Source organism: Oncorhynchus clarkii, chromosome 7 (assembly GCF_045791955.1).
Source record: "Oncorhynchus clarkii lewisi isolate Uvic-CL-2024 chromosome 7, UVic_Ocla_1.0, whole genome shotgun sequence".
Taxonomy (NCBI): Eukaryota; Metazoa; Chordata; class Actinopteri; order Salmoniformes; family Salmonidae; genus Oncorhynchus; species Oncorhynchus clarkii.
The window spans coordinates 15,743,652-15,771,155 of NC_092153.1; the positions used below are offsets into that span (position 1 = coordinate 15,743,652).

A 27,504-nucleotide genomic window follows, 5' to 3' on the forward strand; every position below is an offset into this window, starting at 1 on the left:
TTGTGTATCTCATTGAGTTTATTAGATGATGTTATGGTCAGGCAATGAAGGAGAGAGAGATTGAGAAAATAGATACTGGTAGTCTATTGGATGATCTTGTGGTATGGGAAGAGGGTAAGGCTCTGGGTAAATGAAGGAATGTCCATGATGGATGTAGCGGCGGCCATCTTGGGCGAGGCGGGGAGGAAGGTCAGTTTGGACACTTCACCATAGGATGAAGTGCCACACTCTTCCTCATCCCTCTCTCCGTTGCCATCTCCTGGGGGGTCGCCCTCCTCCGGCCCAAAACCCACCACCTAGGCAGGGAGGTCGATGTTAGAGCACACAGCTCTTAAACATTGATTACACTGCTCAACTATACACACACACTTACATGTACACTGAGTTTTCTGCAGTTGTGTCCGCGGTGCTCCAGATACCAGGATACCAGCTCTGCTCTGGTCATCTGTTTCAGGGCCTCAATCTACTCACACAAAGTCACACATGAAACGAAACGTCTGCAGAAACTACAGCAAGCAATGTAAAATTCTGCACACACCAGAAAAACTGAATTGTCCTGTGTGTGTCTCACCTCTCTGTGAAGCCTGTTGAAGACATACTGCTGTGTAACGACCTCAGCCCAGTTCCTGTCCACCTCCTCTCCCAGGTGTGTGTCCTCACACTCCTTTAGCTTGACCAGCGCAGTCACCTGCACACACACACACACCTTCAGCTTAACAAGTAAACTTCAGTACACTCGGATATATAGTCAGACACACACATACCTGTGTGTTGAAGGCACTCTCAGTCAGAGCACTCAACTTCTCTCCAAAGGAAGACAGAAACTCCTCTATCTTCAACTCTACCAGCTCAGTACTGAAAGAGATGGAAAGAAAGAGGAGAGAGAGAGAGCCCACTGTCATTACTATGAGGCGTTTACAGGTCATAAGAGAGAGTACTTCTAGCCTCAGGAAGGCCACATCAAAATCACTGCAGTGCACAATACAGTCAGTATGAGGATCTCACTTGAACTTGGTGGCCTGTGTTTCCACCGTGACAGAGAAGCCCAGGACTCCAGATGTGTTTCTGCAGGTTGGATAAACATGATACCTGGAGGAGAGAGATTGAGAGAGGGGTTTAAGTTGACTGAGCCAATTAGAAGCTGGAGGTTTGGGATGCTGGAGAAGGTTTGGGACACTGAGGAAGGATGGGACACTGGTTAACACTCCTACTCTTTCCAGAGGTTCCATGGTCTATTTAGTCACCAGAGAGACAGAGAAGTGTGAAACACAGACACTGACCCCAGAGTCTCTTTTGTCCTGAGGAAGTCAAAGCAGGGCTCCTCCATGTGCATCTGGAAACACAACAATATCAACAACAGAGGTCAGAGGAAGAAGGGATGAGGGGTTAGGGGATTAAAGGATGAATGGTTGGTGTACTCACCACCAGCAGCTCCATCAGTGTGTGTTCTCTGAGGTTTTTCAGACCAGACTGGAGAGAGAGAGAGAAAGGAAGAGAGTGAATGAATGTCAGAGGCGAGTCAATCAGTCATGAACAGATGAATTGTACCAGTGTGTGTGTACCTGGTAGTAGACTGTGACCTCTGAGTTGGCATCTCCCTTGTTCAGTGCTTTGACCTTACAGAGGTGCTGTTTCAGAGGCAGCTCCACCACTCTGAACAACACAGAGACCTCTGCTGGCAACTTGGAGAACTGCAGCTTACTGACAGACAGACAGCAAAGAAAGTTATATGTGTGTGTGTGTGTGTGTGTGTGTGTGTGTGTGTGTATAAACTTACTCAGTGACGTACTGCAGGAACTGGATTGACTCCTGCAGGGAAAACAGAAACCACTTTAATAAATGGCAGAAATCATACAAGAGGGTTTGGTGGAAAGGGTGTGTGTGTGTTTTCATGGTCCAGTCACCTGGCTAGTGAAGTTCCCCTGCACCAGTCCCTCTGCATAGAGCTGGGTCTTGAAGGTTCTGCTGAACTCCATCAGTTGTTCTACAGTCAGACCACCGTCTGCCAGCGCCTGGTACTTCTCTACCATGGACCAGCGACCATGCTCCAGGACCAACAACCGCACGTCCCTGAGAGTGTGTGTTTGGTGAGAGAGAGAGAAAACAATGGTGAGGTTGGACACACACCAACAAACAGACCCACACACACACGCGCGTGACGTACTTGCCCAGTTTCTCAGGTCGTATGAGGATGTTGAAGTAGGCCTTTTTGAGCTGCTCAGAGAACATATTGAAGACATCTTGACAGGCAGAGAAGTCAGCCAGATGGTCCAGGATCAGATGGAACAGGAGCTACAGAGGAGGGAACACCATCATCATCATGTGTGAGTGGGGTGTGTGTGGCGCGGTGCAGTGCGTCTGGGTCTAACTCACAGGCAGTTTGTGGTTGAAGCCCTTGACCTTGATAACCAGTCCGTGTTCTCCTACTGACAGCTTGTAGTCCAGCTGGGCCACGTCAGCCTCGTAGGCTGGCTCTGCTAGGTTATGACCCAGTATGTTCACTAGCAGGTCAAATAACACCAGGCTAGGGAGGGGGAGAGAGAGCAGAGAATTAGAGGAAGGGGTGGGTGGAGAGGGGTGGGAGGGAGTGAGTGAGAGAGGGGGGAAGGGGTGTTGGGGATGAGAGATTGGAGAGAGGGATATAAGCAGAGAGAAACAGGATTAAAATACTGTGTAAAACAGTTCCTAGCTATGGCTGCATTCTCGAGAGGCTAGCAGTTTTAGCACAATCTCTACCTGTGAAACAATTGTTGGCTAATGGCTCACTAAACCCTGGACTTACTTCTTGGCTGACTGCTGGATGACCGGAGAGATGAGATGGAAGCGGATGTACGCTGAAGGAGAGAGAGTAGAAACAGATCAGCAAAGAAGAGAGAGGAAATGTCAGATCAACGGAGAGAGAGTAGAAATGACAGATCAATGAAAGAGTATAGCTATTGACCATTTTAATTGTTCACTGTTGTCGTAACTCAAATCAAATGTTTTATAAAGCCCTTTATACATTAAATAAAGGTTCAAAAAAAGAAATGATCAGCAGAAGAACAGTTGCCAGGAAAAACTCCCTAGAAGGAAGGAACCTATGACGAAACCTAGAGAGGAACCAGGCTCAGAGGGGTGAACCGTTTTCTACTGGCTGTACCAGATAGAGGTTAAGACAAAACTCCACCCAAAAACAAGATTTTGGTATTTGTTTCACTTTCCTTTAAGAGAATATGTGAACATTGAGGCCAGATTGTGTGTTTTATAAAGAAGTTACTTTGAAACACACACACACACACACTAGGGCTGGCACAATTACTGTGTGGATGAAAACCATTATTGTCACACCCTGACCATAGTTTACTTTGTATATTTCTATGTTTTGGTTGGTCAGGGTGTGATCTGAGTGGGCATTCTATGTTACATGTCTAGTTTGTCCAGTTCTATGTTCGGCCTGATATGGTTCTCAATCAGAGGCAGGTGTTCGTCATTGTCTCTGATTGGGAACCATATTTAGGTAGCCTGGGTTTCACTGTGTGTTTGTGGGTGATTGTTCCTGTCTATGTGTTTTCACCAGATAGGGCTGTTTAGGTTTTCGTTACGTTCTTTATTTTGTATTGTTTGTATTGATTCGTGTTTTACGTTTGTTTATTAAAACATGGATCGCAATCTACACGCTGCATTTTGGTCCGACTCTCCTTCTCATACGGAAAATCGTTACAGAATCACCCACCACCAACGGACCAAGCAGCGTGTCAACAGGCAGCAACAGCAGCGTAAAGAGGAATGGACATGGGAGGACGTTTTGGATGGCAAGGGCTGTTACACTTGGGAGGAGATACTGGCTGGAAGAGATCGCCTCCCATGGGAACAGGTGGAGGCACTTAGGAGAGCAGAGGCAGCCGGAGAGAGGAGCCGGCGATATGAGGGAACACGGCTGGCAAGGAAGCCCGAGAGGCAGCCCCAAAAATTTATTGGGGGGGGGCTAACAGGGAGTATGGCTACGCCAGGTAGGAGACCTGCGCAAACTCCCTGTGCTTACCGGGGGGCTAGAGAGACCGGGCAGGCACCGTGTTATGCTGTGGTGCGCACGGTGTCTCCAGTGCGGGTGCATAGCCCGGTGCGGTATATTCCAGCTCCGCGTGTCGGCCGGGCTAGATTGAGCGTCGAGCCTAATGCCATGAAGCCGGCTCTACGCAGCTGGTCCCCAGTGCGTCTCCTTGGGCCGGCTTACATGGCACCAGCCTTGCGCTCGGTGTCTCCGGTTCGCCTGCATAGCCCAGTGCGGGCTATTCCACCTCGCCGCACTGGCAGGGCGACCGTGAGCATTCAACCAGGTAAGGTTGGGCAGGCTCGGTGCTCAAGAGCTCCAGTGCGCCTGCACGGTCCGGTCTTTCCAGTACCACCTCCACACCCCAGCCCTCCGGTAGCAGCTCCCCGCACCAGGCTTCCTGTGCGTGTCCTCGGCCCAGTACCACCAGTGCCAGCACCACGCATCAGGCCTACAGTGCGCCTCGCCTGTCCAGCGCTGCCGGAGCTTTCCTCCTCTCCAGCGCTGTCGGAGTCTCCCGCCTGTCTAGCGCTGTTAGAGCCTTCCTTCTCTTCAGCGCTGCCGGAGTCTCCCGCCTGTTCAGAACTGCCAGTCTGCATAGAGCTGCCAGTTTGCAAGGAGCTGCCAGTTTGCAAGGAGCTGCCAGTCTGCAAGGAGCTGCCAGTCTGCAAGGAGCTGCCAGTCTGCAAGGAGCTGCCAGTCTGCAAGGAGCTGCCAGTCTGCATAGAGCTGCCAGTCTGCATAGAGCTGCCAGTCTGCAAGGAGCCGCCAGAGCTGCCTGTCTGCAAGGAGCCGCCAAAGCTGCCAGTTTGCAAGGAGCCGCCAGAGCTGCCAGTCTGCAAGGAGCCGCCAGAGCTGCCAGTTAGCATGGAGCCGCCAGAGCCGCCAGTCAGCATGGAGCAGCCAGGGCCGCCAGTCAGCATGGAGCAGCCAGGGCCGCCAGTCAGCATGGAGCAGCCAGGGCCGCCAGTCAGCATGGAGCAGCCAGGGCCGCCAGTCAGCATGGAGCAGCCAGAGCAGCCAGTCAGCATGGAGCAGCCAGAGCTGCCAGTCAGCATGGAGCAGCCAGTCAGCATGGAGCAGCCAGAGCTGCCAGTCAGCATGGAGCAGCCAGAGCTGCCAGTCAGCATGGAGCAGCCAGAGCTGCCAGTCAGCATGGAGCAGCCAGAGCTGTCAGTCAGCATGGAGCAGCCAGTCAGCATGGAGCAGCCAGAGCTGCCAGTCAGCATGGGGCAGCCAGTCAGCATGGAGCAGCCAGAGCTGCCAGTCAACCAGACTCTTCCAGATCTGCCAGTCGACCAGACTCTTCCAGATCTGCCAGTCGACCAGACTCTTCCAGATCTGCCAGTCGACCAGACTCTTCCAGATCTGCCAGTCGACCAGACTCTTCCAGATCTGCCAGTCGACCAGACTCTTCCAGATCTGCCAGTCGACCAGACTCTTCCAGATCTGCCAGTCGACGGGACTCTTCCAGATCTGCCAGTCGACCGGACTCTTCCAGATTCTCCAGTCAGCCAGGATCTGCTAGATCCAACTACCTGCCTGGGCTTCCTCTCAGTGCTGAGCTTCCTCTCAGTGCTGAGCTTCCTCTCAGTGCTGAGCTACCCATCAGTCCCGAGCTACCTCTGTCCCGAGCTGCCCCTCTGTCCCGAGCAGTCATTAAGGAGGGTAACCTATTTAGGGACGCTAAGGAGGTGGACTAAAACTATTATGGAGTGGGGTCCACGTCCAGCGCCAGAGCCGCCACCGCGGACAGATGCCCACCCAGACCCTCCCCTATAGGTTCAGGTTTTGCGGCCGGAGTCCGGAGTCACACCCTGACCATAGTTTACTTTGTATATTTCTATGTTTTGGTTGGTCAGGGTGTGATCTGAGTGGGCATTCTATGTTACATGTCTAGTTTGTCCAGTTCTATGTTCGGCCTGATATGGTTCTCAATCAGAGGCAGGTGTTCGTCATTGTCTCTGATTGGGAACCATATTTAGGTAGCCTGGGTTTCACTGTGTGTTTGTGGGTGATTGTTCCTGTCTATGTATTTTCACCAGATAGGGCTGTTTAGGTTTTCGTTACGTTCTTTATTTTGTAGTGTTTGTATTGATTCGTGTTTTACGTTTGTTTATTAAAACATGGATCGCAATCTACACGCTGCATTTTGGTCCGACTCTCCTTCTCATACGGAAAATCGTTACAATTATGAAGGGAAAATAACTGTCATAATTATTGTTTTTTGGGGTACGAACAGGACGGCCTGGAATTTGTGCAATTGAGTCCGTTTCTGCTGTAACATGTACTCTAAACAACATGATGAAACGTTGTTGCTCCTAGTTGAAACAAGCAAGGTGCTGAAGCAAACCAGTCTTCGGTTGCCTAGGAAACAGCAGCACACATGAAAAGAACGGGCTTGGAACCATAGAATTATCAATTAGAATAATCATTTAAGAGGATCTATATGCTTGGAACCTCTTACCCTGGCAATTTGACTGGTAAACTCATGGTTGGCTGCATGGTATTGTGATGCAATAACATCCATGGTAATGTAGAATGTTCATTATGTTAACTGATGTGGCTCTTGTAATGAAATGTATTTTTTTGTAATGTCATTTGAGTTGAATCAAAGATGTTCAATTATATTGACAAGATAGTGGAGTGACCGCTCTAACAATGGAAATACATGTCCTTAAAGATGGAAGGCATTCAGGTGGGACCATTCTTGCCAATGAGAGGGCAGAATGGTACCACCTGAACAACAGGCACAACTCTGACATAAAGTCGTTTTGTTGGTCAAATGCGTCCACTTATATCAGTGCATTTGTAACAACCTAACCATTCCTGAAAATCTATCAGATCAAATAAGCCTCACGTAGCAATTTAGCAATTACATTGTTTGTTCACCAAATTCAACACTCTCTCATTGACCTCCTTTCCAAAAATGCCTCACTTCGTGGTCTTATTTTCGCAGACAGATTTTGGGCGGAGTAAACCCTCCTGTGGGTACACTCGCAGTGGGTGCCAGTCCATCCATTATGCCATCTTTGAATTGAATGAGGACGCCCATTCTATTTCTGGTATTACTATTCAAACGGTTATTACAGAGATTGCGTTGGCTGGCCAATTTACCGTCATCCAAAATTCCATGACCGTCATAGCCCTAACACACACACACACACACACCTTTGGGTATGTTGAACTTGTTGTCCTTCTTGTACCAGAGACATCCTCGGTCGTTGGCAGTTACTCTGACTGGCAGCTCAGTATCAGGACAGTCAGACAGCTTCAGGCTGAAATCAGTCGCTGGAAGGAAGACATGAAATATAAACACATTAGGAAAGTTCACAACACAGAAACACACAGACACACACACTAACCGATGAACTTGTTCTCGACAGGGAGGTGCAGGTCAGAGTTGTGCTCAAAGTCTCCGTTCCAGCGCTCTCTCCACTCCTGCTGGATATCTGGACAGAGAAGAGACAACGATCAGGATACCCTCTCTCTTTCTCTACATACTGGGACTATGTTGACATGATCTGGTCCTCTAATAATGTAAACACATACAGAGCCTTCTGAAAGTATTCACACCTCTTGACCTTTTCCAAGATTTGTTGTGTTACAGCCTGAATTTAAAATGGATTCAATTGAGATTTTGTGTCACTGGTCGTCGACACACAATACCCCATAACGTCAAAGTGGAATTATGTTTTTAGAAATTTTTACAAATGAATTAATAATGAAAAGCTGAAATGTCTTGAGTAAATACTTATTTGGCCCCTAAAAGCCTAAATACGATCAAGAGTAAACATGTGCTTAACAAGTCACATAATAAGTTGCATGGACTCAGTCTGTGTGGAATAATAGTGTTTAACATGATTTTTGAATGACTACCTCATCTCTGTACCCCACACATACAATGGTCTGTAAGGTCCCTCAGTCGAGCAGTACATTTCAAGCACAGATTCAACCACAAAGACCAGGGAGGTTTTCCAATGCCCAGCAAAGAAGGGCTGGTTAAATGGATAAAAAAACAACTAAAAAAAACAGATTGAATATCTAAATATATTTAAGCATGGTGAAGTTATTAATTACACTTTGAATGGTGCATCAATACACCCAGTCACTACAAAGATACAGGAGTCCTTCTTAACTCAGTTGCCAGAGAGGAAGGAAACCAGTTACAGAGTTTAATGGCTGTGATAGGAGAAAACTGAGGATGTATAAACAACATTGTAGTTACTTCACAACACTAGCCTGTACAGAATAAAAAATTATCCAAAACATGCATCCTGTTTCCATTAAGGCATTAAAGTAAAACTGAAAAACATGTGGCAAAGAAATAAACTTTATGTCCTGAACACAAAGTGTTATGTTTGAGCCAAATCCAACACAACACATCACTGAGTACCACTCTTCATATTTTCAAGCATGGTGATGGCTGCATCATGTTATTGGTATGCTTGTCATTGGCATGACTAGGATAAAAAGAAACGGAATATATCTAAGCACAGGCAAAGAGGAACCTGGTTCAGTCTGCTTTCCAACAGATACCGGGAGACAAATTCACCTTTCTGCAGGACAATAACCTAAAACAGAAAAGGCCAAATATACACTACAGTTGTTTACCAAGACGGTATTGAGAGTGTTCCTGAGTGGCCTAGTTACAGTTTTGTAAGACCTGAAAATGGCTGTCTATCAATGATCAACAATGACCTTGACAGAGCTTGAAGAACTTTAAAAATAATCATGTGCAAATATTGTACAATCCAGGTGTACAAAGCTCTGAATCGCCTTAATTTCTCAGAGCAAGAATAGACTGACAAGTTTCAGAAGAAAGGTCTTTGTTTCTGGCCATTTTGAGCCTGTTATCGAACCCACAAATGCTGATGCTCAAGAAACTCAACTAGTCTAAAGAAGGACAGTTTTATTACTTCTTTAATCATCACAACAGTTTTCAGCTGTGCTAGCATAATTGCAAAAGGGTTTTCTAATGATCAATTAGCCTTTTAAAATGATAAACTTGGATTAGCTAACACAACGTGCCATTGGAACACAGGAGTGATGGTTGCTGATAATGGGCCTCTGTACACCTATGTAGATATTCCATAAAAAATCTGCCGTTTCCAGCTACAATAGTCATTTACAACATTAACACTGTCTTTCTGATCAATTTGATGTTTTTTTAATGGACAAAAAATGAGCTTTTCTTTCAAAAACAAGGACATTTCCTAGTGACCCCAAACTTTTGAACGCTAGTGTATATTTAATCCCTTTTGAACTCAGGCTGAAACAAGTCAAGGGGTATGAAGACTTTCTGAAGCCACTGCAGTAGGCCCGTGTGTGTGTGTGTGTGTGTCTCACCTTCTACGCTGTAATGCGTCCCAAACCATTTCTCCCTGAGGGGACAGTGGCCTTCGTGTTCTGGAGAGAGCAGCAACAGGTTGGATCTGTCTGGAGTCAGCAAGGACAGGGCCGCACTGATCACCTACACACACACACACACAAGAAATACTTTATTTGAATCAACAAATTACATTCAAGAAGGTTTCAAACATTTCTTTGTATGCATGGACACTTAAGGATACAGAAAGCACCTTCTCCAAACAGCACATACACATACACACACACACCAGGTTAGCTTCGTAAGCAAGGAAAGGGCCGCAACGATCACCTAAACACACACACACACAGTCGGTACCTCAGGTGAATACTGGAACATGAGCTGGTCTCCGGTGAGGAAGTGTTCTTTAGGAAACAGCTGCATGTTCTCACAGATATCCTCCACATACTCTATAGGGTCCGTCTGAAACACACAGGGGTGCATCGTTTGGTTGGGTGCATTCATTCCTGTACTTGTAGATAGGGGGAGAATGCTAGTAGTATTACCTGTTCCTGGTAGTGAAACTCATTGGCTTCAATCTTTTGAATCTCCTCATAGATCCTACAAACATAGAGAGAGGGAGAGAGAGAGAGAGCGAGAGAGAGTGAGCGAGATAGAGAGAGGTAGAGAGAGGTAGAGATATACTGTATAAATAAAGCACATATTCTGCATTTCACATGCCTATAACGAAGCCCTAATCACACAGACACTACCGTTGTTGGGGGCCCAGGCTCTGTAGCATCTTGAGGTACTGGAAGACCAGGTGAGCCACCTGAAGAGAAACACAGATAATGTGTGTACTGTGTACCAATAGTCTGTGTACCAAACATTTTACTATCCTGTTGAGTACCAAAAGTGCTCACAAGAATAGTAAACCAACTAAAATTCAGAGAAGTGAGGAAATTTTGCCAATCCTCACTTGTAAAAATACTATTTTAGGCTTCAGGGTTAGGGTTATAACTAGGGTTAGGGTTATAACTAGGGTTAGGTTTATAACTAGGGTTAGGGTTATAACTAGGGTTAGGTTTATAACTAGGGTTAGGTTTATAACTAGGGTTAGGTTTATAACTAGGGTTAGGTTTATAACTAGGGTTAGGGTTATAACTAGGGTTAGGGTTATAACTAGGGTTAGGTTTATAACTAGGGTTAGGGTTATAACTAGGGTTAGGGTTATAACTAGGGTTAGGTTTATAATTAGGGTTAGGGTTATAACTAGGGTTAGGTTTATAACTAGGGTTAGGGTTATAACTAGGGTTAGGGTTATAATTAGGGTTAGGTTTATAACTAGGGTTAGGGTTATAACTAGGGTTAGGGTTATAACTAGGGTTAGGGTTATAACTAGGGTAAGGGTTATAACTAGGGTTAGGTTTATAACTAGGGTTAGGGTTATAACTAGGGTTAGGGTTATAACTAGGGTTAGGGTTATAACTAGGGTAAGGGTTATAACTAGGGTTAGGGTTATAATTAGGGTTAGGTCGTTTGGTGGAGCAAACAAAGAGACACGGAGGAAGGCCGGAGAGAGAAGCTATGAGATGCACATGGGCCGTTTTGGGTGACCAGGTGCACATGGGCCGTTTGGGTGCCCAGGTGCACACGGGTCTTTTGGGTGACCAGGTGCACATGGGCCGTTTGGGTGACCAGGTGCACACGGGTCTTTTGGGTGACCAGGTGCACATGGGCCGTTTTGGGTGACCAGGTGCACGGAGGATTAATAGCAATCTGCATCCATCGTAATTTCTTAAAGTGTCTATAAAGCACTCAGGACGGCCCCGACCGAGACAGGGCCGTAGTAGGGTGCTCCCATAGCGGGTAATAATGACAGGAGTGCCTTTAAATTCATTTTGAACCATATTTCATATTTTGGGTGACCAGGTGCACACGGGTCTTTTGGGTGACCAGGTGCACATGGGCCGTTTTGGGTGACCAGGTGCACGGAGGATTAATAGCAATCTGCATCCATCGTAATTTCTTAAAGTGTCCATAAAGCACTAAGGACGGCCCCGACCGAGACAGGGCCGTAGTAGGGTGCTCCCATAGCGGGGAATAATGACAGGAGTGCCTTTAAATTCATTTTGAACCATATTTAATATTTTGGGTGACCAGGTGCACACGGGTCTTTTGGGTGACCAGGTGCACATGGGCCGTTTTGGGTGACCAGGTGTACATGGGCCGTTTGGGTTCCCAGGTGCACATGGGCCGTTTGGGTTCCCAGGTGCACATGGGCCGTTTTGGGTGACCAGGTGCACATGGGCCGTTTTGGGTGACCAGGTGCACACGGGTCTTTTGGGTGACCAGGTGCACATGGGCCGTTTGGGTTCCCAGGTGCACATGGGCCGTTTTGGGTGACCAGGTGCACATGGGCCGTTTTGGGTGACCAGGTGCACACGGGTCTTTTGGGTGACCAGGTGCACATGGGCCGTTTGGGTTCCCAGGTGCACATGGGCCGTTTTGGGTGACCAGGTGCACATGGGCCGTTTTGGGTGACCAGGTGCACACGGGTCTTTTGGGTGACCAGGTGCACGGAGGATTAATAGCAATCTGCATCCATCGTGATTTCTTAAAGTGTCCATAAAGCACCAAGGACGGCCCCGACCGAGACAGGGCCGTAGTAGGGTACTCCACTGGCGGGCTATATCAATAGAATGACGGGTAAAAGTATTTAAAACCGTTTTATAATTTTTGGGTGACCAGGTGCACACGGGTCTTTTGGGTGACCAGGTGCACATGGGCCGTTTTGGGTGACCAGGTGCACATGGGCCGTTTTGGGTGACCAGGTGAACGCGGTTCGTAACAGCGTGGCTATCTGCTTTAATGTCCGAGGAAGGGTGCTTAAGTGTGGGTGCCCTGGTTCACCTGGTATGCAAGGTTGTGGAGGTGGGGGGTGGGGGGTCCCCTGCTGGTATCATCCCCGAAATAGAGGGGTGATACCCGGGTGGTGAGTAAGGGCCTACAAGCCTGGAGGTCAATAGCTCCAGGGGGTAAGCTCTACTGTCATGTCCGTAAATAGAGTGGTGTTACACGGGCCGGCCCTGAGAGAGAGAGAAACAAAAAAAAATCATACCTTCCATAAATAATTCAGGCCGGCCCCCATTGAAAAAGGTCCGTAGTAGGGTGCGCCATAACCGGACATGAATATATGGAACACCGCTAAGCGCATTGAGAACCGTGATTTGGGTGACCAGGTGCACGTTTTCAATCACCAGTTGCACGGAGGATTAATAGCAATCTGCATCCATCGTGATTTCTTAAAGTGTCCATAAAGCACTAAGGACGGCCCCGACCGAGACAGGGCCGTAGTAGGGTGCTCCCATAGCGGGGAATAATGACAGGAGTGCATTTAAATTCATTTTGAACCATATTTAATATTTTGGGTGACCAGGTGCACGTTTTCAATCACCAGTTGCACGGAGGATTAATAGCAATCTGCATCCATCGTGATTTCTTAAACTGTCCATAAAGCACCTAAGGACGGCCCTGACAGAGACAGGGCCGTAGTAGGGTGCTCCCATAGCGGGGAATAATGACAGGAGTGCATTTAAATTCATTTTGAACCATATTTAATATTTTGGGTGACCAGGTGCACGTTTTCAATCACCAGTTGCACGGAGGATTAATAGCAATCTGCATCCATCGTGATTTCTTAAAGTGTCCATAAAGCACCTAAGGACGGCCCTGACAGAGACAGGGCCGTAGTAGGGTACTCCCCTGGCGGGCTATATCAATAGAATGACGGGTAAAAGTATTTAAAACCGTTTTATAATTTTTGGGTGACCAGGTGCACGTTTTCAATCACCAGTTGCACAGAGGATTAATAGCAATCTGCATCCATCGTGATTTCTTAAACTGTCTAAAAAGCACTCAAGGACGGCCCTGACAGAGACAGGGCCGTAGTAGGGTACTCCCCTAGCGGGCTATATCAATAGAATGACGGGTAAAAGTATTTAAAACCGTTTTTAAAATTTTGGGTGACCAGGTGCACGTTTTCAATCACCAGGTGCACGGAGGAAAATGAGCATTTGCATCCATAGTCATATTTTAAACCGTCCATAAAGCACTCAGGGCCGGCCCTGAGAGAGAGAGAGAGAGAGAGAAAAAAAAAAAAAAAAAAAAAATCATACCTTCCATAAATAATTCGGACCGGCCCCCATTGAAAAGGTCCGTAGTAGAGTGCCTCATTATCGGACATGAATCTCGGGAACACCGCTAAGCGCATTGAGAACCATCATTTGGGTGACCAGGTGCACATTTTCAATCACCAGGTGCACGGAGAAAAAAAAGTAATCATACCTTCCATAAATAATTCAGGCCGGCCCCCATTGAAAAAGGTCCGTAGTAGGGTGCCTCATTATCGGACATGAATCTCGGGAACACCGCTAAGCGCATTGAGAACCATCATTTGGGTGACCAGGTGCACGTTTTCAATCACCAGGTGCACGGCTGTGAAAAGTGGGACCAATTTCTGTAATTTTCAAAAAATGATTAAAAATACTTCCCGAAGGGCTAGAGGTCCCAAATTTCGTCTCATACCCTCTCTCTCAATGGGCAACAAGTAGAGCATGTAAAAAGCAAATTGCCCTCACAGGCACCTATGCGCCCTGTGACATTCACTTTTTTCCTAAAACTTGAAACACGAATTCCTATTAAAATGTTTTATACAAAAACGTTTTTAATTGGATGTAAATGTTCGTCTATTTGTGCACTTTCGTGCAAAAAAAAACCCATCCAGATTGGAGGTGTACTTTTTGATTTATCACGTTTTTGGTGAATTTGACCCCCGATTGAGGGGCGCACAAAAGCCCTGTGAGGTTCAGGGCTTCATCGATATTTGGCCTGTTTTTGATTACACACTCAGTGGCGGGTCGACCAGACAGGTACCAGCGCGATTTCAGAAACCTGGTTTTTGACAACAAGACTTCCATGTCCTAGAGAGACGGGGGTGGTGTCAAACTGCTCAGCCCGAATAGAAAATGAGTAACGGACGGTTTTGAGGGAAGTCAGACCCTCGGAACCATGGTACTTTGGACATTTCCCGCCGGCGACCGATTTAGTGGTTTGACCAGACCCGTCGGCGCCCGATGTGTCCTAACTTTTGATCCACGTTTCCCAGCTTGGTGGTGGGAGGATATTGAGCCTTGTCCTGGGCAGGTGCTCTATCCCAGCTATTACCTTGTGGGTTTGGTTCATCCAATGACCATGGTTCTGGTCCAATGAAGGTGCCCGTCCCTTCGGCGACCGATTGGTGGTTGATTAGCCCTGGTGAGGGCTATCTCTCCAGTCCAGTCCCTTACTTGTTTCACGATGCGTCTCCATGGTTCTCCTCTGTTGTCCAGCCAGTTTAATTTCCTCTGACTGATTTGCATTCGTTTTCCACCTGGGAGGGCCTCTATCGGCCGGCCTTTGGGCCGGTGTTCTGATGGATGTTCCCTCCCGACCCAAGTGGATTTGCCTCTATCAGGGGAGCCCCTTTCGGAATCGGTTTACCCCGATTTCGATACGCTCCAGCTGCGCACCGTCGGTACGAGATCCAGCCGTACTGTCTCACCAAGTGGTCCTACATTGGTGTTCCGGTGCGGGGAGTGGCACACTCATGGCTGCGAAGCATGTGGTGATGGTCATCCCGTAACGCATCGGCGAGGTTGTGGTTCCTTTTTGCCCAGAAACACGTATTCTCAAACCCTGTCTTTAACGTGGACCTACCCGGTTGTCCCTACCGAGGTTGTGGCCGGTACAGTCCTTTTCAGTTATGGCTCCTTTGATCGCTCCAACGTTACTTGGATAACTGTGGCGTTACATGCCAACGAGCGCTGATAGCGTGCATTTATCAGATCCAAAACCCATGCGGGCCAATCTCGGTTTCCCCGGCCGCTTTGGTGACTCTAGATAACATCGAGCCGATTGCGCGCCCTTTGTGTCGGTGACGTCTCATTCGAATGTTTGCCCTATCAACTTTCGATGGTACTTTCTGTGCCTACCATGGTGACCATGGGTAACGGGGAATCAGGGTTCGATTCCGGAGAGGGAGCCTGAGAAACGCCTACCACATCCAAGGAAGGCTTTAAATCCTTTAACAAGGATCCATTGGAGGGCAATTCTGGTGCCATCAGCCGCGGTAATTCCAGCTGCAATAGCGTATCTTAATAACTGTTGCTGCGAGGCGAGCTACCTCCTGCAGCGTCCATTGGGTTCCGGGTGGAGGATGGTTGCAAAGTTGAAACTTAAAGGAATTGACGGAATGGCAGGAGTTGCGCCTGCGGCTTAATTTGACTCAACACGGGAAACCTCACCTCACCCGGACACGGACAGGATTGACAGTTTTGTTTTAAATATTTTTTTGGGTTACCAGGTGCACGGAGGAAAATCACAACCCGGTAACCCAAAGGCCCAAGAGAGAGTGGGCATCCCAGAGTCCAGAGGCCCAGAGAGAGAGTGGGTTCTGGGCGGAAAGCGGCCGGGTGACCAGGTGCACATGGGCCTTTTTTAGGTGACCAGGTGTATAAATCACTGAAGGACGGCCCTGAAAGGGCCCAGAGAGAGAGTGGGTAATCGGACTAAGGAAGGTGAGTACTAGGCTGAAAAGTACCACCTGCACCTGGTAACCCAAAACGGACGTCGTGCACCCGGTAACCCAAAGGCCCAAGAGAGAGTGGGCATCCCAGAGTCCAGAGGCCCAGAGAGAGAGTGGGTAATCGGACTAAGGAAGGTGGGTACCAGGCTGGAAAAGTACCACCGGTAACCCAATTTGGACTTAGGTTCTGGGCGGAAAGCGGCCGGGTGACCAGGTGCACATGGGCCTTTTTAGGTGACCAGGTGCACGACATCCATTTTGGGTGACCAGGTGCACATGGGCCTTTTTGGGTGACCAGGTGCACATGGGCCGTTTTGGGTGACCAGGTGCACGCGGTTCGTAACAGCGCGGCTATCTGCTTTAATGTCCGAGGAAGGGTGCTTAAGTGTGGGTGCCCTGGTTCACCTGGTGTGCAAGGTTGTGGAGGTGGAGGGGGGGGTCCCCTGCTGGAATTATCCCCGGAAATAGAGTGGTGTTACCCGGGTGTTGAGTAAGGGCCTACAAGCCTGGAGGTCAATAGCTCCAGGGGGTAAGCTCTACTCTCATGTCCGGAAATAGAGTGGTGTTACCCGGGTTTTGAACCATATTTTAATATTTTGGGTGACCAGGTGCACGTTTTCAATCACCAGTTGCACGGAGGATTAATAGCAATCTGCATCCATCGTGATTTCTTAAACTGTCCATAAAGCACCTAAGGACGGCCCTGACAGAGACAGGGCCGTAGTGGGGTACTCCCCTAGCGGGCTATATCAATAGAATGATGGGTAAAAGTATTTAAAACCGTTTTTAAAATTTTGGGTGACCAGGTGCACGTTTTCAATCACCAGGTGCACGGAGGAAAATGACAATTTGCATCCATAGTCCTATTTTAAACCGTCCATAAAGCACTCAGGGCCGGCCCTGAGAGAGAGAGAGAGAGAGAGAGAGAGAAAAAAAAAAAAAAAAATCATACCTTCCATAAATAATTCGGACCGGCCCCCATTGAAAAGGTCCGTAGTAGGGTGCATCATTATCGGACATGAATATATGGAACACCGCTAAGCGCATTGAGAACCGTCATTTGGGTGACCAGGTGCACGTTTTCAATCACCAGTTGCACGGAGGATTAATAGCAATCTGCATCCATCGTAATTTCTTAAAGTGTCCATAAAGCACTGAAGGACGGCCCTGTAGTAGGGTACTCCCATAGCGGGCTATAATAATAGAATGACCTTTAAATTCATTTTGAACCATATTTTAATTTTTGGGTTACACGATGCACATGGGTCTTTTAGGCTACCAGTTGCGCGGTAATTTATTTTTCCTGCCAAAATCGGTAATTTTCAAAAAATGATTAAAAATACTTCCCGAGGGGCTAGAGGTCCCAAACTTCGTCTCATACCCTCTCTCTCAATGGGCAACAAGTAGAGCACGTAAAAAACAAATTGCCCTCACAGGCACCTATGTTTCCAGTAACATGCACTTTTTCCCAAAACTTAAAACACGATTTCCTATTAAAAGGTTTTATACAAAAACTGTTTTAATGAAATGTAAATTATCGTCTATGTGTGCCCTTTCGTTTAAAAAAAACCCCATCCAGATTGGACATGTACTTTTTGATTTATTCACGTTTTGGTGTACCGGAATATAGCCCAAAATGGCGGCCAACAAAGGTCAAATAAGGCCTTGAGGCCAGATAGAGGCATGTAACCCGGGTAGGGGTGTTTGGCCTTTAGGCCTGTATGTCCCTTCATCCCATGAGAGAGAGTCCTGACCTTTATGCCTATCTGTGTCCTCTCATGCCCAGAAAAAGGCATGCAAACCGGTTAGGTCATATAAGGCCTTGAGGCCTGTTTGTGTCCTCTGATGCCCAGATAGAGGCATGTAATCCGGCTAGGGATATGTAAGTACCAGGCCAGGGCAGTGGCTTTTGTCCCAGGCCAGGCCAGTGGCTTTGTGGCCTATGGGCCTTTTCTGGGTTAGCAGGCCCCTGTGGGGGAAAAAATGATTACCCAGGCCTGGCATGAACACTTGACCCGGTGATTGTGAGTCAAGCGCCATAACCATTAAGCCATACAGCCTTTCGTGAGTAAAGAAACAGCGAGGTGAGCTGTATGGTCAAATTCTCCTTCCCCGTCCAATTAGTCCCATATTGGCCCACAGCTGGGGCTCATTGAGCCCTAGTTAGGGTTATAACTAGGGTTAGGGTTATAACTAGGGTTAGGTTTATAACTAGGGTTAGGGTTATAACTAGGGTTAGGGTTATAACTAGGGTTAGGGTTATAATTAGGGTTCGGGAAAATAGGACTTTGAATGGATGTGTGAGTGAGTGTGTACCAAACTGGTAGAAGTTCTGGAATCCTTGGTCAGTGAGTGTGTACCAACCTGGTAGAAGTTCTGGAATCCTTGGTCAGTGAGTGTGTACCAACCTGGTAGAAGTTCTGGAATCCTTGGTCAGTGAGTGTGTACCAAACTGGTAGAAGCCTTGGTCAGTGAGTGTGTACCAACCTGGTAGAAGTTCTGGAATCCTTGGTCAGTGAGTGTGATGGAGATGGAGAAGATGGAGTAGGTAGAGTTCTGGTCAAAGCCTGTTTCACTGTTCCCTCCAAACAGAGCCATGGCCCAGCACCTACACACACACACACACACACACACACACCTCAGCACCAAAGTACAGTTGCCACATAAACATTGCTATAAAACGGTGCATTATGGGTTATGTAGTCCTGTATGCTGTAGTTCTGACTCACTTCCTCCTGAGAATTGATAGGATGCTGCCTGTGCCCTCGTGACCAATCAGCCAAGAGATGTAGTGGAGAGGCTTCACCCTGAGAAAGAGAGAGAGGTGGAGCGAGAATGGGGTGGGGGGACGAAGAGAGGCAGAAAGAGTGAGGCAGAGAGAGAGGTGCATCATCAACTGTAGTATCTCTCCTATAGTTCCTCTGTTATAAAGCTGTATTATCTGTAGTAGCTGTACTGTCTGTAGTAGCTGTATTATATGTTGTAGCTGTACTATCTGTAATAGCTGTATTATATGTTGTAGCTGTAATTCCTGTATTATCTGCAGTAGCTGTATTATCTGGAGTAGCTGTATTATCTGGAGTAGCTGTATTATCTGGAATAGCTGTATTATCTGTAATATCTGTAATTCCTGTTTATCTGCAGTAGCTGTATTATCTGGAGTAGCTGTACTATCTGTAGTAGCTGTATTATCTGTAATAGCTGTATTATCTGTAATAGCTGTATTATCTATAGTAGCTGTATTATCTGCAGTAGCTGTATTATCTGTAGTAGCTGTATTATCTGTAGCAGCTGTATTATCTGTAGTAGCTGTATTATCTGTAGTAGCTGTATTATCTGTAGTAGCTGTATTATCTGTAATAGCAGTATTATCTGTAATATCTGTATTATCTATAGTAGCTGTATTATCTGCAGTAGATGTATTATCTGTATTATCTGTAATAGCTGTATTATCTGGAGTAGCTGTATTGTCTGGAGTAGCTGTATTATCTGTAGTAGCTGTATTAGCTGTATTATATGTAGTAGCTGTATTATCTGTAGTAGCTGTATTATCTGTAGTAGCTGTATTATCTGGAATAGCTGTATTATCTGTAATATCTGTAATTCCTGTTTATCTGCAGTAGCTGTATTATCTGGAGTAGCTGTACTATCTGTAGTAGCTGTATTATCTGTAATAGCTGTATTATCTGTAATAGCTGTATTATTTGTAGCAGCTGTTTTATCTGTAGTAGCTGTATTATCTGCCTGTATTATTTGTAGCTGTATTATCTGCAGTAGATGTATTATCTGTAGTAGCTGTATTATCTGTAGTAGCTGTATTATCTGTAGCAGCTGTATTATCTGTAGTAGCTGTATTATCTGTAGTAGCTGTATTATCTGTAGTAGCTGTATTATCTGTAATAGCAGTATTATCTGTAATATCTGTATTATCTATAGTAGCTGTATTATCTGTAATAGCTGTATTATCTGTAATAGCTGTATTATCTGGAGTAGCTGTATTGTCTGGAGTAGCTGTATTATCTGTAGTAGCTGTATTAGCTGTATTATATGTAGTAGCTGTATTATCTGTAGTAGCTGTATTATCTGTAGTAGCTGTATTATCTGTAATAGCTGTATTATCTGTCATATCTGTATTATTTATAGTAGCTGTATCATCTGTAATAGCTGTACTATCTGCAGTAGCTGTATTATCTGTAATAGCTGTATTATCTGCAATAGCTGTATTATCTGGAGTAGCTGTATTATATGTAATAACTATTATCTGGAGTAGCTGTATTACCTGTAGTAGCTGTATTATCTGTAGTAGCTGTATTATCTGTAATAGCTGTATTATCTGTAATAGCTGTATTATCTGGAGTAGCTGTATTATATGTAATATCTGTAATGCCTGTATTATCTGTAATAGCTGTATTATCTGTAATAGCTGTATTATCTGGAGTAGCTGTATTACCTGTAGTACCTGTAATATCTGTAGTAGCTGTATTATCTGTAGTAGCTGTATTATCTGTATTATAAGTAGTACCTGTATTATTTGTAGCAGCTGTTTTATCTGTAGAAGCTGTATTATCTGTAGTAGCTATATTATCTGTAGTAGCTCTATTATACTAGAGGTTAGAGCGTTGGGCCAGTAACCAGAAGGTTGCTGGATCGAATCGCTGAGCTGACATGGGAAAAATCTGTAATTCTGCCCCTGAGCAAGGCAGTTAACCCACAGTTCCCCGGGCGCCGAAGAAGTGGATGTCGATTAAGGTAGCCCCCCGCACCTCTATGATTCAGAGGGGTTGGGTTAAATGCGGAAAACACATTCCAGTTGACTACATTCAGTTGGACAAATTGGAGTAGCTGTATTATCTGGAGTAGCTGTATTATCTGTATTATCTGGAGTAGCTGTATTATCTGTAATAGCTGTATTATCTGGAGTAGCTGTATTATCTGTAATAGCTGTATTATCTGTAATAGCTGTATTATCTGTAATAGCTGGAGTTGCTGTATTATCTGGAGTCGCTGTATTATCTGGAGTCGCTGTATTATCTGTAATATCTGGAGTAGCTGTATTATCTGTAATAGCTGTATTATCTGTAATAGCTGTATTATCTGTAATAGCTGGAGTAGCTGTATTATCTGTAATAGCTGTATTATCTGTAATAGCTGTATTATCTGTAATAGCTGTATTATCTGTAATAGCTGGAGTTGCTGTATTATCTGGAGTCGCTGTATTATCTGGAGTCGCTGTATTATCTGTAATATCTGGAGTAGCTGTATTATCTGTAATAGCTGTATTATCTGTAATAGCTGTATTATCTGTAATAGCTGGAGTAGCTGTATTATCTGTAATAGCTGTATTATCTGTAATAGCTGTATTATCTGTAATAGCTGTATTATCTGGAGTAGCTGTATTATCTGTAATAGCTGTATTATCTGTAATAGCTGTATTATCTGTAATAGCTGTATTATCTGGAGTAGCTGTATTATCTGTAATAGCTGTATTATCTGTAATATCTGTATTATCTGTAATATCTGGAGTATCTGTATTATCTGTAATAGCTGTATTATCTGTAATAGCTGTATTATCTGTAATATCTGGAGTAGCTGTATTATCTGTACTAGCTGTATTATCTGTAATAGCTGTATTATCTGTAATAGCTGTATTATCTGGAGTAGCTGTATTATCTGTAATAGCTGTATTATCTGGAGTAGCTGTATTATCTGTATTATCTGGAGTATCTGTATTATCTGTAATAGCTGTATTATCTGTAATAGCTGTATTATCTGTAATAGCTGTATTATCTAGAGTCGCTGTATTATCTGTAGTAGCTGTATTATCTGGAGTCGCTGTATTATCTGGAGTCGCTGTATTATCTGTAATAGCTGTATTATCTGTAATAGCTGTATTATCTGTAATAGCTGGAGTTGCTGTATTATCTGGAGTCGCTGTATTATCTGTAGTAGCTGTATTATCTGTAGTAGCTGTATTATCTGTAGTTGCTGTATTATCTGCAGTCGCTGTATTATCTGGAGTCGCTGTATTATCTGGAGTCGCTGTATTATCTGTAGTAGCTGTACTATCTGTAGTAGCTGTACTATCTGGAGTAGCTGTATTATCTGTAGTAGCTGTATTATCTGTATTGTCTGGAGTAGCTGTATTATCTGTAATAGCTGTATTATCTGGAGTAGCTGTACTATCTGAAATAGCTGTATTATCTGTAGTAGCTGTATTATCTGTAATAGCTGTATTATCTGTAATAGCTGTATTATCTGTAGTAGCTGTATTATCTGTAGTAGCTGTATTATCTGGAGTAGCTGTACGATCTGTATTATCTATAATAGCTGTATTATCTGTAATAGCTGTATTATCTGTATTATCTGTATTGTCTGTAGTAGCTGTATTACCTGTAATAGCTGTATAATCTGTATTATCTGTAGTAGCTGTACGATCTGTATTATCTGTAATAGCTGTACTATCTGTAATAGCTGTATTATCTGTAATAGCTGTACTATCTGTAATAGCTGTACTATCTGTAATAGCTGTACTATCTGTAATAGCTGTACTATCTGGAGTAGCTGTATTATATGTAGTTGTGTTTCTTACCTGTAGTGTTTCTCCTGAGGAGGCAGGGACCATGTGATGGTCAGAGCATGGACCTTCCTCACAGGAACAACTGAAACACACAGCTATGTCTTACTACACTTGTGAGCATATCTTTTTGGGAACCAACAATTGATTCCCATTCAAAATCCTGTTTTCAGTGAGCTGAACTGAAGCAGTATGGCTCTAATGGAGATCAGGAGAGAAGGCTGTGCAGGTCAGCTCAATAGAGCAGGTGTTCCTACCTCTGTACAGCTTGTTGAAGGCTGGAGTATCAAAGGGATCCAGCAGCTCAGAGAAGTCCGGCTTGGGCTGAGCACTGAGGAACAGGGTTCAGTAAGTGTTCGCTAAATGACCATATAATATTTGAAAGGTGAGGGATTTACAGTGGGGCAAAAAAGTATTTAGTCAGCCACCAATTGTGCAAGTTCTCTCACTTAAAAAGGTGAGAGAGGCCTGTAATTTTCATCATAGGTACACAGACCCAGCCACGTTTCATCTTCAATGCCCTTGCTGATGGAAGGAGGTTTTCACTCAAAATCTCACGATACATGACCCCATTCATTCTTTCCTTTACACGGATCAGTCGTCCTGGTCCCTTTGCAGAAAAACAGCCCCAAAGCATGATATTTCCACCCCCATGCTTCACAGTAGGCATGGTGTTCTTTGGATGCAACTCAGCATTCTTTGTCCTCCAAACACGACGAGTTGAGTTTTTACCAAAAAGTTATATTTTGGTTTCATCTGACCATATGACATTCTCCCAATCTTCTTCTGGATCATCCAAATGCTCTCTAGCAAACTTCAGACGGACCTGGACATGTACTGGCTTAAGCAGAGGGACACGTCTGGCACTGCAGGATTTGAGTCCCTGGCGGCGTAGTGTGTTACTGATGGTAGGCTTTGTTACTTTGGTCCCAGCTCTCTGCAGGTCATTCACTAGGTCCCCCCTTGTGGTTCTGGGATTTTTGCTTACCGTTCTTGTGATAATTTTGACCCCACGGGGTGAGATCTTGCGCAGAGTCCCAGATCGATGGAGATTATCAGTGGTCTTGTATGTCTTCCATTTCCTAATAATTGCTCCCACAGTTGATTTCTTCAAACCAAGCTGCTTACCTATTGCAGATGCAGTCTTCCCAGCCTGGTGCAGGTTTACAATTTTGTTTCTGGTGTCCTTTGACAGCTCTTTGGTCTTGGTCATAGTGGAGTTTGGAGTGTGACTGTTTGAGGTTGTGGACAGGTGTCTTTTATACTGATAACAAGTTCAAACAGGTGCCATTAATACAGGTAACGAGTGGAGGACAGAGGAGCCTCTCAAAGAAGAAGTTACAGGTCTGTGAGAGCCAGACATCTTGCTTGTTTGTAGGTGACCAAATACTTATTTTCCACCATAATTTGCAAATAAATTCATAAAAAATCCTACAATGTGATTTTCTGGATTTTTTTTCTCATTTTGTCTGTCATAGTTGAAGTGCACCTATGATGAAAATTACAGGCCTCTCTCATCTTTTTAAGTGGGAGAACTTGCACAATTGGTGGCTGACTAAATACTTTTTTGCCCCATTGTATGTACAGCTGAGACTCACTTGTTGGGCACTCCACTGAAGATCTCCTTCACCCACTCCTCTAGAGTGTCCAGCTTCTCTACACACACACACACACACACAGACACACACACAGAGACACACACACACACACACACACACACACACACACACACACCGACAGAGGAGGACAACAGAGTTACATGTGTGACTGCGCGGCAAGGTCGTGTGTGTGTGTATGTGTGTGTGTGAGTGTGCGTCACCTTTAGACTGCACAGTCAGGGTCATGTAGTGGGCAGAGTAATGTCTCTTCCAGAAGGAGCGGAGCCTCTTGTAAACGTTGATCTTCTTTTTCCTGGGCTCTGTCTTCAGAGTCTGGGCATTACCTGGGGAAACCATGACAACCACCGGGTGAAACCATGACAACAGCCCAGTCACATACCACAATAACACAACATCTGTCTCTCATTTACACATGACAACACAGTACACAGAGTAGTTTTTGTGTGTGTGTGTGTGCGTGCATACGTGCGTGTCCTCACCCCAGCCGAACTTGCCCATGGGGTGACCTGGCTTCGCTAGACTCCCAAACAACATCTCTTTTCTGTGAGAGTCAGACGGCTTGGCCAGTTGGTACTCTGATAAAAGAGAGAAGGGGAGCAGGTCACTACATAACCAGTGCATAAGGTCTGAATAAAGTCAACATTTTTTCCCCCAGAATGCCTCTCACCGGAGTCGACAGCTTCCACCTCCCTGTCGATGGCGTCTCGGATCATCAGAGGACAGATGAAAAACTGGGCCCATCTGGAGAGAGCCAATCACAGACAGGTACAGAGTCAGATGGACCAATCCGAATCAAGAGACAAGGCACAGAGACTATAATGGTGGTGTGTTGCTTACCTGTCTAGCGCCTCTCTGAATTTCTTTCTCTGGATGTCAAACTGGAAGACGGTTCTCTCACAGTCCGTGGAGGCGTTGTCACTGCCCCCATGTTTCTTCAGGAAGGCATCGAAACCATTCTCTGATGGGTACTTCTCACTGCCCATGAACACCACTACAGGAGGAGAGGAGGAGAGGAGAAAAGAGAGGGAGGAGAGGGGGAGGAGAGAGGGAGGAGAGGGAGAGGAGAGAGGGAGGAGAGGGAGAGGAGAGAGGGAGGAGGAGATAGGGAGGAGAGGAGAGGGAGATGAGAGAGGGAGGAGAGAGAGGAGAGAGGGAGGAGAGAGAGAGGGAGAGGGAGAGGAGAGAGGGAGGAGAGAGAGGAAAGGAGGGAGGAGAGGAGAGTCTGTTTTATATCCCCTTGTGTCACAAACACAGCATTGCACCAGATTTATCACAACAAAACAATCTCATCCTTAAGGGCCATCATACTCACTGTGTTCCAGGAAGTGGGCGAGGCCTGGGAGGTCATTGGGGTCACTGAAGCTGCCAATACCCACACACAGCGCTGCTGCAGACTGACACACACACATAAACAAATACACAATCATCAACACCCTTTTTACTATTGCTGCTAATGTGCTGTTATTTCCTCTTCAGGTCTCACCTGTTTCTCTGAGTGTCCCTTCTTTCTCTTCCCTCCATCCTCGTCATCCTCAAAGTCACTGTCCTTGTCATCCTCCTCTTCTTCAGACTCTTCCTCTGTTTCCTCTCCTGAGTCTTCTTCCTCCTCTTCCTCCTCCCCCAGTTCCTCCTCCTCCTCTGATTCATCATCTCCAGAAGAGGCGGGACCAGTGAAGTCTGAAATTAGCAGAACTCGAAGCCCATTGGTCAGCTCGATGTACCTGTGGGAGGGGTTAGACAGAGGTAAACACTATTCTCTTATTCTAAGATGCTGGCACAACCACACACACAGTTTGGCCCTCCGAAACTGCATGCTTCAGTTGGTTTAAAATGACAGCAGGATGTCTTGTTGCCCAAGGAGTGGTGTAAACATGTGACCTGTTACGCTCCCAGACACCCTGCAGAGTCTCGCAGACAGACAGACAGACAAACAGACGGATGGAAAGAAAGAAAAGGTCTCTCTCTCTCACACTCATACACACACACACAGTCTCTCTCTGTCGCCCTCTCACACACACACACACATTATCTTTCTCTCTCTCACACACACACGTTGGTGTGTAAGGTAAACATTGATGTTACCTGTACTGTTTGGGGTCACTAGGGGACTTGATGATCTCTGGGTCTCCAGTGTTCTCTCCTCCTCCATCCCCTGCTTCCTGGACTTGGACCTTTGGCCCTGGCTCAGCTTCCTCTCTTTCTTCTTCTCTTTCCTCCCCTCGGTCCGGTCCAGTACTAGAGCCACTGGCTGAGGCACTTCTGGACTTGTTGGTCTGTGGCATTCTGAATAGCGAAGACACTTTGGCACTGTGAGGCGACAACAGCGGGCCACGGTGAATAGGACACAGGGAAACCAATAGACAGGTTATTCAACTCCAGGTCTGGAGGGACTCTTCTCTACTTGGAAGTTCATTCTTGTCACTGATCGGGCAGAGAGTCCATTCACCTTGTGTGCCAGGTCTGAGTCAGTCCCTGATTAGCAGGGAAGGATGACAACCACAGGGGTTTGGGTCCTGCAGGTCTGGAACTGAATGGCCCTGCTCTACTGGCCAACACTGTGACACAGCGTGTCACTCTAAGGACAGCAATGGTGATGGGCTGGATTTAATTTAATTTAAAATGATTGCTTAAGCTAGGCTACTGAGTAAATATTTCATTTTAATGACAGATCTGTCAAGAAGTGACAGTGATTGAAAGTAAGACTCTACGAAGCAAACAACTATGTATTAGTTTGATCAGCTGTCAAAAAGTATTATCATGCCAGACACAGTCAACAGATGCAATGGTGGGGGGGGGGGGGGGGGGGGGGGGGGTGATGAGGCGACAATAGATCTATTCACCCAACGCCTGTCTGGTTTGTTCCCCCGTATTCAGCTGTGTCAGCTACAAAAAAACAACCCTAGTCCCAAAGTGCCCTACACTCGCCTCACTGCGGGCTTTATGTGGGCTCAGTCAGCACCGCAAGTCAGCCAACTTATATCGCTAGCAGCAAACTGTAGCAAGCGAGTCACCGGTTACAACATGGCAATAATATGAAAGATACAGTAACACAGATAATAGGCTACTTCACCATGATCGACCGACAAGTCTATCAAAAAGCCTCAGACTTTTCTAGGCTAGCGACTCACACAATACATGTCAAACCCCACCCAACTTTTCTACTACGGGAACGTATACTTTAAATTGGTTCTATGTCCTAGAAATTAATCTTATATTTGGTCAAGTTTGACAGCTAACGAAGTAGCGTTGGTCCCGGCGATGTTTCCATACCTTGCTTCTTGATATCACAGGGATGGAACCTAGCGTTTCCCCTGCATATGGTAGGATGATTATTTTGCTATAAGGAGC

At 45.8% G+C, this 27,504-nt stretch overlaps 1 protein-coding gene across 3 annotated transcripts; it reads right to left on the bottom strand.

Moving 5' to 3' along the window:
- LOC139412940 (nardilysin-like) lies at positions 1-27,475 on the bottom strand. 3 transcript variants are annotated; one of them, XM_071159837.1, is made up of 32 exons: positions 27,427-27,475; positions 26,239-26,463; positions 25,640-25,877; positions 25,469-25,550; positions 24,994-25,147; positions 24,824-24,897; positions 24,636-24,731; positions 24,357-24,479; positions 24,136-24,193; positions 22,795-22,868; positions 22,553-22,622; positions 18,693-18,770; positions 18,451-18,571; positions 10,112-10,170; positions 9,905-9,959; positions 9,717-9,821; positions 9,380-9,503; positions 7,396-7,482; positions 7,202-7,321; positions 2,783-2,834; positions 2,374-2,524; positions 2,165-2,292; positions 1,905-2,070; positions 1,778-1,809; positions 1,563-1,701; positions 1,423-1,470; positions 1,281-1,333; positions 1,006-1,089; positions 765-855; positions 572-688; positions 374-463; positions 1-296 (listed from the first exon to the last, which is right to left on the bottom strand). In XM_071159837.1, exons 2-32 carry the CDS (start codon positions 26,436-26,438, stop codon positions 84-86), a joined length of 3,282 nt encoding a protein of 1,093 aa, XP_071015938.1. In that variant the 5' UTR covers positions 26,439-26,463; positions 27,427-27,475; the 3' UTR covers positions 1-83. The 3 variants fall into 3 exon arrangements, with proteins under 3 accessions (XP_071015938.1, XP_071015940.1, XP_071015939.1); XM_071159839.1 differs by lacking the exon at positions 27,427-27,475 and adding an exon at positions 26,603-26,759; XM_071159838.1 differs by having other exon boundaries at positions 4-296; positions 1,790-1,809; positions 27,427-27,468.
- Positions 27,476-27,504: the final 29 nt, after the last annotated feature.